Source organism: Vicia villosa, linkage group LG1 (genome assembly GCF_029867415.1).
Source record: "Vicia villosa cultivar HV-30 ecotype Madison, WI linkage group LG1, Vvil1.0, whole genome shotgun sequence".
Classification (NCBI taxonomy): domain Eukaryota; kingdom Viridiplantae; phylum Streptophyta; class Magnoliopsida; order Fabales; family Fabaceae; genus Vicia; species Vicia villosa.
Genome location: NC_081180.1, coordinates 139064437 through 139075401, shown reverse-complemented (window position 1 = coordinate 139075401; position 10965 = coordinate 139064437). Strand labels below are relative to the sequence as shown.

Genomic DNA, 10965 nt, shown 5'->3' with positions numbered 1-10965 from the left:
CAAGGGTTCTTCGGCGTGGTCAGGATTGGCTAAGATGGGATGACCATCTTCATCTATCCTATTCTTGCTAATTAAAGGTCTAGTTTTATAATAAGCAGGGAAAAACTTATTCAAAGAAGGGTTAGTTCCTCCTGGTAAAGGACCCACGAAGGCATGAGCTTTTCCAGAAAGTTCAAAAGGGATGATTACCTGAGAAGCGTAGATAGCGCGCGCCTCTTCAGTATTTGGGTCTGGAATGTATGCTTGATCCCCTATCTGTATGGGATTCTGAAGTTTCTGAACAGGTTGAAGGAAATTTGAAGAAGACGCCATGAGTAAGTTTGATTTGAGAAAATGGGTTGGATGTAACCAAAGAAGATTTTTCTTTTCTATGGAGAAAGTAAGAGAATAGAAGTGAAAGTTATGTGAGGGTGAAAGTTCAAGTATTTAAAGGTTTAACGGAAACCCTTTCAAATCTTTTGGGTAAAAGTCAAAGACACGCGGTAGGCGTTGATTTAATCCAACGGCAGTCGAATAGTTATTAGCCTTACTCCTAGTATATAGGAGTAATGATTATGAAGTAATGCTAGAACGTGGGAATGTAAGTTCTGAGAGGACATCTTTGAAAATGACAAGACGTTTTGAAAGTGGAGTCATAAATGATTATGGCGTTAGTCAGTTGTCTTGAAACTCTAAGAGGTGAGTAAAACGAAATCTCGTCGTAACAAGAAACACCTATTTCTCTTGTTTTTCGAAACAGACATTTATTGGGGGCAATTTGTTAGCTGAAGATTTCGTTTAGGAAGAATGTCCTTTGAAGAATTAGAATTCGAAGGAAGATGGTTACTGATGACCATTTCTGGGTTTAAAAATGGCTACTGATGGCCATATTTCGAGAATGATTATTTAAGTTGAAATGAAGATAGTTAGAATTGGAGCTAGTTCGAAGAGAAGTATTCTTGAGACTTAAACATTTTCGCGAAATACGTAAAGTACTGAAGCTTGACGTGTTTTCGTGGCGTTCTCGGTTTCTTATCACGTTGCCACGCGTCGAAAGAGGATTCAGGCAGGAGGATTTGAATTTCGAAGTAATTTGTATAACCGCACAAGGGCAGATGGCATCCCAGGGATTCTCGTGGGTAACGTGGCATCAGATTAGTGTAGGACCGTTAGGGACGAAATTAGTATAAATAAGGGTCTTAATGTTAGGATTCCGTGTGTTCATTTTGTACAAATCACTCACAAATCACTCAAGTATCAAGTGTTTAGAGAACGAGTTCGCTGAGAAATGTACGTATGACACCAACACCAGTTTAATACCTTTGTACTTCATTTTTATGCAAAGTATCTTTTCATTATTACTGCTTTCGTTTACTTTCTGTTATTTATATTCCTGCACTTCTTTTATTCTGTTTTATTTCATTTCGAAGTACTTTACATTCTTGCATTTAACATTCTTGCACGTTACATTTCTGCAGTTTACACATCTTTATTTATATTTCTTTGTCGAAAGTCATACTTACATCCATAAAAAGTGTTGTTTGAAAGTACATACTCACACGATCATATCACAAAGAAGTTTTCTCGAAGCCAAAACAAACAAGCATGAATCAGATCATGTCGAAAGACAATTGTTTGACTATGTCCTAGGATCAATCTAGTCGATCCTACGAGTAACCAAAGTATATTTTATAGTTTGGAAGACTAGCGGTTGTTTACCGGAAATCACCGTAAACACACGCAGAAACTCTCCCATTTTTCCTCAACTCTCAGGATTTAACAGGGACAACTCTTAATCCCTATTTAACTTAAATTCCAATTATCCCTCAATCCATAATTTCAACTACAACTCATAATCGATTATATATTTATCAGTAACATATATGGTTAATTTATTTCAACAGCGATACTCACAACAACAATTCTACGAATTCCAATAATTCATGACATGTAATTTACCATTATTTCCATAAGAATTATCCATTGATTCAACACATAACAGATATCAGAACACACAAAGCAACAATTTTAACAACCTAAATCCCACGTACCATTCATCATATACCCTATTATAGAGTTAGAACCCCACCCTTACCCTGGATTGAAGGTTGCTCTAAGACTCTCCGATCGAATTCTAGATTTTTCCCCTTTTGTTTCTCCTCTTCTTTGCACTCTCACGTTCTAATTTTTTTTATAAAACCTTATCTCCTACTGCCACTTTTAATTTTCTTTTTATTCTAATTACCCATATAATATTATTTCTATTCTATTATTCTTATTGGGCCTAACTCTTACACCCCCACTTTGCTACACACAACATATAATAAGCCCAACACCATTAATCTCATTTACTACTAATAATTATATTAATATTATTTCTAATATTAATCATACTAAATGATACTATTAGTAACCGACCGATTAATCAACTTAAATAATCGACTTAGCAATTTAATCACCACAATATAACAACTCATCAACAAATAATCCGAAAATAATTTAATTAAATAATTAATTATTACGTGCGTTACACCATATGCTCGGATTAAGGACTTTCCCCCTTTTCAAGGTCTCGTGCTTGAGAGACTGTGGATTGTGAACATTTTACTAAACTTTGAAAGGATAGCCCAAATGGACATAAGTTGAGTTGCTTACACAAATATTGGGCAAGCGCCCAGGTCACCCAAAAGCATGAGAAGCCTCCCTATTTGGTTTGGGCCTAGTCTCCCTAACCAAACCATGTTTCTACAAACTAGTTTGGTACATGGGACGCATGGAATCAGTCAATGGGAAGAACCACCTCATCCATGATTGCGGGAAGAACCACCTCATCCATGATTGCGGGAAGAACCTAGTCTTCCCATTCCCGTACCTTTGACCGAAATAACGGGAAACCACTCCTTTTGGCCTATAATCCAAGCCCAAGGGATCTCATTTATATACCCAATTAACAGAAAGGGGAAGGGAATCAGATAATTCCCTCAAGAAGATATACATGAGCTCTCAGCTACCCTCACGTGGGCTAGCTCTTAGCACATAAAAAAATCCATAAAATCTCGTACAATCTTACATAGTAAGAAATGTCTTTCATTATACTTTTTTAGCAAGTACAACACTATACAATGCCATCTTGATTACACATAATCTCCACCACACTAATAACCCCTGCCCAAATTTGACAACTTGAGGACTATTTTGCAATTCATCAATGGAGAACTATAATATCATTATATTATTCTATATGTTAGTTGATAAGTAGTTTGAAATTAAATTATTAAAGAATATGCTTTAAATTTTTTACTTTTTCAATTATAAAATACTTCATCAATTTCATATATTTTCTAATTTAAACACTACAAGAAAAAGTTGAATTTGCTAGGGATATTTGCCAGGGGTAAAACACCTCACAAAAAATTAATGTTGCTTGGGGTAAAGCCCCTCGCAACGTTAAATTCAGGTTAACAGAAAAAAAATAAACATAGCTTGGGGAAACCCCTCGCAAAAGAGAAAGAGGGAAAATTTAAATTTTGAAAAAACCATTTTTCGAGGGGCAACCCCTGGCAAATGGGAATGGCGCTAAAAAGTCAAATCAGGCATAGCATTTTGGCAGAGATTAGCGAGAGGACACCCCTCCCAATAAACCACTAGGATATTAGCGAGGGGCTACCCCACGCAAAATTAACCATTCCTGCTCTTGGAGACTACGCGTGCAGTTTATGTTTCCAATGTTGCTTTTTAGCGAGGGGATGCCCCACGCAGAATTTTACCGTTTTATTAGCAAGGGGATGCCCCTCGGAAATAATGACACCATCATTAATTCACGCAACCACCGCTTATTATAACCTAATATTTATCTGTTCTTCTTACCTTCCTCATTCACCAAAATCTTCACACTGATTTCTTCTTCTTCTTCCCTTCATCTTCTCTTCTACAATTATTTTTCTTCTTCTTGGTGAGTAAATCTAATTATTCTGTTATGTGATAATTTTATTTTTAGAGTTAATTTGTAATCGAAATTTTAATTTTATTTCTTGTTTTTCATGTATCAAATGATTTACTTAAAGGGAGCAAGATTTTGGAACTAAAAGCATCAAGAAACACAACAATTTGTTCATCAATTCCAGGTACACATTACTAAACTTTTTATATATTTTGTGTATGTATTTAAAAGGTGCAGTAGATATATTTGGTGTTTATATATTTGATTTTGTGTGTTTTTTTGTTTGTATAATAATAATATAAACTATTATTTTTTTTAAAATTTAATTTCGAAATTATTATTAATTATTAGATATTTATATATTATTAACTGTATAACAATATTTGGTGTATATATTATATAAACTGTTAAATTAAAAATAGTATATAAATTTATTGGGTTTTATGTTAGAGATTTATTGTGTTAGTTTTAAAGAGTGTATATTTATGTGTATTTATGTTAGAGATTAAATTTTTTTTTCTCGTTTTTTTAAGTAAATATAAAGATTGTATATTTACTAATTTCAAAAAATGATATTTTTTTTATTTTAGAAAAAAAAGCTGTATTTTTATATACTGTCAAAATATTTATTAATATAAAACAATTTTTTTATATTACTTAAATCAAAACAAAAACAGTATATAATTTATAGTTTATATAAAACAGTTTATTTAATGCTTAAAATAAATAAAAACAGTGTATAAAAATAATATGTTTTAAAAAAGAGTATATAAAAATATCTTTTATATTTTGAATAGTTTAAAATAATATATAAAAAAACAGTGTATAAAAACAAACTATGTGTTTTTAAAAATTAAAATAGAATATTTATTCTGTATAGTTATAGTATATATAAAAAACATTATACAAAAATAAAATGTTTAAAAAAACAATATATAAAAAAGTAGTATAACATTTTGATTATTATTATAATTATATATTTTAATTTAAATTATATTATATATATATATATATATATATATATATATTTTAATTATTATGTACGATTTTAAAAATTATATTTTTTTTCAAAATATAAACAATTTGCGAGGGGCTAATCCCCAAGCAAAAAAATATATGCTGCATTTTGCGAGGGGCTAATCCCCAAGCAAAATATCTGACGCAGTCTGCCCCCTTGCAGACTGCTAGCTGGTGCCTATTTCTGTAGGCTGCAGAGTAGAATTTTGACTTTTCATTTAGCGAAGGGGGAAGCCCTTGGCAATTTAGCAAAGTGGATAGCCCCTCGGTAATGGATTTGCGACCCCCTGTTTTGTTAGGGGAGTTGTCCTCTCGCAAATTGTGCATTTGTGAGGGGTTTTTGCCTTTAGTGAGGGGTTTAACCCCTGGCAAATTGCAGTATTTCTTGTAGTGAAAGTTTTCACAAATATATTACTACTAAAAACAATTTTAACAAAAAAAAAATTCCAAATTTAAATACTTTAATTAATATATAGTTTTATTAAAACACTTTTATTTATTCTCATTTTTCAAATGTACAAATAGATATTTACCTATAAATAATCTCTTAAAAGTAAATGATCTTAAATTATTTTAAAAAATATTGTTGATTTATAAATGATCTTAATTATATCTAAAGTAAAATAAATGGAAAAACAATGCTTAATTCCATTTGAAATCGATGGATTAATAAAAGATTAATATTTATATAAAAGAAAAATTAGTTCCACCTCTTAAAGGTGAATGAGTGTGATATCGTCGGTCCGAACCCCTGAAAATGAATGTTCTCATAGGTGACAACTTTCTCATTAAGTCATGTAAGCAGTATTAATTAACACAATATATTAAACTAGTCAATATTAATGGATATCTTTAGAGATTTAATCTTGGGTTCTACCTTCTTTTGTAACAAACCGATGGTGCTTCTTAATTGCATTGTTCATTCTGAAACTAAAATATTGGAACAGAACATTTATATCTTCAATGTTATTCAAAACCTGCACTGACTTGGATTGTATTTCTGTTCATTCATTTGTTTCATTCACATTTATGTCAAACCATAACCATTGTCATGTTCGTAATAACTTTCGTCATAGAAACTTGTTCATACGACTCAACTAATGATTCACTAATCTGACACTATAGTTGAGTCGATAACTAATTCAAATTTAATAAAACTACTTCTAGTTTCTTATTGAAGAATCCATATCCATATAAAAATATATCTATATCTATATTCTAGCTTAAAGAAAAATCTTTAAACATCTGTGCAATATTTAGCTAACACTGCTATCTCCATTCAAATGCTTTACCTCTTGTACTAAAACTGCATTCTCGTTATCTAACAGCATAGTTTTGCCTCTTGTATGAGCCTTGCGACAAGGATTGAAAGGTTCTTGGTGTATCTGGCTGTTTTTCTTTTTCTGTCTCTTTTGCACGTGCAAGAATTCATTTGCTATACATTCCAATGCTCTAACTGTCAATGGTCGGGTTCTGGTGCTCTGTCTCCTGGGTTTTATATCAGGATGCTGTTCCAAAGAATCAACATGGCAAGGGGTTCTAAGAGGCTTTTCAACTACTTTATGAGTAGAAAATGTTAGGCCTTGCTCGCTTTTGTTATTTTCAGAATTTGACGGAACCTGAGGTATGTTGAAGGTAAAAGATTCACATTTCTCGGTATTCTCTTCAACACTTTGGTCTGCTGAAGCAGCAGTTGAACTCCCATTCTCCTGAAGGCCAACTGGCTCCCACACATTTTTGTTGGCATCTGGAAAGCTAGAAGACCGAGGGAGTCCTGTTTTTTCTGATCCCAAACCTCCTGAAGAATTTCCAATGATGCGGCTTTTCTCTGCATTGACACAAGCAGTCAATCTCCTCCTTTTAATAGGAACAGCTGCATGATTAGAATCACCTGATCTTACTTTCCGGTTGAATTGATGCTTTATGATCTTGTTAAGTGGATTATCATCAAACACACATGTCTGTTGATTTTTCTGGCTTTGGAGCATCTTGTTTGCATCATTAACAAGATTATCACATGCATCTTTTTTACTGGTAGCACCACTGTTAATTTTACTGATTTTCCTTTTGTCACATATCAGCATCTTAGCTTCCGCCATTCTCAGTAAATAATCAGTTGATGAGCCGTGGTTTCTTTCTCTCAGAAGACCATTAGTCACCGTAGATGCATCTTCTAATTCAACTGACGGATATTTCAGTTTAACTTTCAGCTTCAATAGTTTTCCATCAGAAAGCCTATTGGTATCAATAGCTGTCAACTTTGTCAAATTTTGTTCAATGCTTTCAGACATTTCCTTGTTATGCTTCACTTTCCTCATATATTTGTGCCCTTTATATTTTTTACTAGCCACATCTACCTCAACTTTAGGGGCCGAATTAACAGGCACGGATTTCAACTCCCTTAAATCGGATGGGTTTCCCCGATGTACCATACTGGTATCAACAACCATGAATTTGGTATGATCTTTATTGTAGGTAGAACATCCGGGCTTGAGGTAACATTGACGATGATCGTCAGATAAATCATCTTCATTTGATCCCTTTACTGGCTTGTCCTCATTGCAGCTACCAACTCTAGCTTGTTCTTCTTCTTCTTCTTCTTCTTTGAGCACGAGAATATTTGGTTCAGCTACTACTTTGCTCAAGACATCTCTAACAGAATCAAAGTAATGATCACCTTTCACAAGTTTCCTCCTTGAAAACTTGTCAACGCCGGGAATAAGAAAAACCAAATAATCTTTGGAGGTAAGATAGCCACGATTCTTTGGTTGCTCGGAGTGCCAACCTCTTGCCAATAAGCGGGGCCAAACAGCTTCCCAGAAAAGATCATTGCTTTTGGTTTTGCTCAGCCTAAATCCTCCTGTCAAAGATTGTACTATATCACTGGGTCCAAGAGACGACAAATCTTTGCAAGTTTGTGCTGGAAGCGCAGGATTCTTCTTCTTAGGTTCCATACCGAACCTAGTCAGGTCTCCCTTCTCCTTACCAATACCTACTGCTTCCACAAGAACGTGAAGTCCAACAGCCGACTTCAAAGAAGATATGTATTCTTCTAGAGAAGTTCTTCCCTCAGCATAAGATTTAGAAACCTGAGTATAATAAGTATAAACAAAGTGAGGACTGAAACACATGATACATATAAATGGAGTCATTTATAGAGTTTCAAATAATCATGATTTTTCACAAATAAAATAATAATTCATTCGGACTACGAGAAACAATCTAAACAGCGATTGAAGCTCATAAATAATAGGTATTTCCAAAAGATATGGAGTCTCTTATTCCTAATTGCTTATACTCTTCTGCATGGTTAATAAATCCATAAAATATGACAGAATCATTAAACAAAATTATCATTGTCATGAAATATCACAGCGCTCCAACAAGGAAGTTAAAACTACAAGGAAAATATCAATATTACAACTTGCAAAAGAGTGAGGACTATATCAGAAAAGGAACATGAGAGAGTAAAACGGATTTAAATCACAAAATGCAGGCAGCCATGCCGGCTAAGTCAATCATCAGGCAACTGAAAAATAATTATGCAGTTCATTAACAATAGAGGAGATGAGATGACACAGCTGAATACCTGTAACATAGTATCTTGAGATTCTTCGAAGACATGGGGATTCAAGCGAGACAATAGTTCATGTTGCCTTAGCCCGGTAAAAAGTTTCTCTCCAATCATACATTTTCTTCCTTTTAACTTCCTGCACTCCGACCATCTACGATATCCATCCGTTTTGTAAAACATTCCATAGTAAAAAGAAAGTATTTCCCCCATCCCTTTGTTTTCCAAGAATCTTTTTATCTGTATAAAGTTCTTCCCGAAAATAAACAAACCAAGTATAAAACTTTTTGTATCAGCATCACTCCAGGTGCTACTCGATCTACCAAGGGCAAGGGCCAGCTTATGATTTTCACTTTTTCCCAACTGACCTGAATCACTATCTTCATGATATCCCAACTCCTCAGGTTCACTATCCTCCAAACCAATTGCAAAGGAAAGGGATTTATCACGCACTGCTTCAGAATCTGCAGGATTCATTTGAAACGAAAGCTGCTCTGATTTCTTAAGCACTGAAGGAATTTCCGCCTGGTACTCGTGACCTATTCTAGGACTCACAACTTGGCCTTCATTAGACGCATGCTCGGGGAAAATATTATTACCATTCTCCCTAACGGACACCATCTGCCAAGAATTATAAGAAAACAAAACCTGATAACTATAAACTCAAATCAAGGATTAACAGGAAATCTAGATTAGATAACATCGTCAAGAAGCACACTTCAAACTTAAGTTACACTGTTACTCACTAACTATGAAAAAAGGTGCGTTCGTGTGGATGTCGGACACCGCCACTTGTGATTATGTTTAATTATTCATTTTTTAAAATTATTATCAGTGTCAATGTCGGTGTCATGTTCATGCTTCACAACTCACTACCCATTTATGTTTACAAGGCCATGGTTTTTCAAAGCATCATAGTTATAGAAGGAATTCAGATTTCAAAACTATTAGAATCCAACTACTTTGTTTTCTAATTCTCATGTAACCAAAATTAGAACAAAGCTAAGACTAAAAAATTGCCAATATGACCTAGAACATGAAAATCCTCACTTCAACATAGATACCTAAATCAAAAAATTGTCAACTTTTTTTTCCCAAAGACAGTAGTTTTCACAGCTTCAACATAATAAATATACAATACAATGATGACCAATGGATAACATATAAAATAGAGATGAAGAATTTTGATCACAATCAAAACCCCTTATATGAATGTTCATCATCAAAAGACTCCATCTATAGCAAGAAGATATAACAAAAAGCACACTGATGGATGAACAACAGAGAGATTAAGATTGAGCATACACAATTTACAGGGAAATACTGTAACCAATAATGACACGCATAACATAACAGAAGCATGTTGAACAAAGATAAGAGAGAAAAAAAGGTGAATGAATATTTGCTTGTTAAACTGTGAGGAGCAAGTGATAGAATTGTTAAATGCGAAGGTTTTGAAAGGAACAAACAAGTATAGATAATAATAACAAAACAAAACAAAATAAATAAAAGAGTGAAGATATATGTTTGATTGTGCAAGAAAAGACATTAACGTAGAAAAAGAAAGGGAAAAAAAGGAAAGAAAGAGAACCTGGTTTTTATGGAATGAGATGAATTTGCGAAGAATGAAGAAACAAAGCAACACAATGAACTATATAGAACTTCGCTTTTAAAAATATACGTCGAGTTAAAATGTGACTCGAATGAGTTAGTCGACTTGAGTTATGTTGTGGTTGTGTGTTTTGACACAAATTGAATAAACCACCACCCTTATTTTCTATAATACTTTTAAATAAGTCTTTAAAATTACAAAAATTTAAAAATGTCTTTTTTTAAATAAGAATTTGCACTATGTTTGAATTGATAGAATGAATGACATAAAATAAAATGGTATAAATTTATATTTTATATTTAGGAAATAAAGTCACTAGTTTAAGTATTGTGATTTTTTTATACTTGAGGGTGAACGATACTTGAGCTTGACAATTCTGTGATTTTTTTGATATTGTAGGAGAGTATTCAGTTTGATTTTTCAGATCGACGAGAAGTATGTCCTCGCATATCCAAAATTGAAGTGGGGTGTTGTGCCATTGGAATACACAAAAGCAAAATGAGGATAAGTAGACATTCTAGTTTGTGTAAAGAAAATGAATTGAGAGACCCCATTTATAGAAGTTGTAGAGCAATAAGAACCTTACATACATGATCATGTCTACATCATATACATCAGAGATACATCGTCGGATCCCCCTTTTTTCATAAAAAAATATAGGTCTCTCTGAAGATGCAACTCCGGATGATCCCCCGTTTTATATTTTTTAAAATTAATTAAGGGGATATCCGAATCACCCAAAAATTATGTAGAATAGAACCGTGATAATTATCCAGAGCATAATTTGAAAAAACATGAAATGTCCAAAAAATACCACTCAATTTATAACATTATGTAGTGTGTTAC

The 10965-nt window shown here is 33.4% G+C and overlaps 1 protein-coding gene across 1 annotated transcript; it reads right to left on the bottom strand.

Moving 5' to 3' along the window:
• Positions 1-5714: 5714 nt before the first annotated feature.
• Positions 5715-10206, bottom strand: LOC131618060 (uncharacterized). Its single transcript, XM_058889331.1, has 3 exons — positions 10099-10206; positions 8526-9128; positions 5715-8025 (listed from the first exon to the last, which is right to left on the bottom strand). Exons 2-3 carry the CDS (start codon positions 9126-9128, stop codon positions 6193-6195), a joined length of 2436 nt encoding a protein of 811 aa, XP_058745314.1. The 5' UTR covers positions 10099-10206; the 3' UTR covers positions 5715-6192.
• Positions 10207-10965: the final 759 nt, after the last annotated feature.

What these genes read in the sequence shown, in the direction of transcription:
- LOC131618060 (XM_058889331.1), bottom strand. Translation starts at nt 9,128, where the DNA reads ATGGTGTCCGTTAGGGAGAATGGTAATAATATTTTCCCCGAGCATGCG. An exon ending in CTCAAGATACTATGTTACAG is followed by an intron (nt 8,026 to 8,525) that starts GTATTCAGCTGT and finishes TATTATACTCAG; the next exon opens with GTTTCTAAATCTTATGCTGA.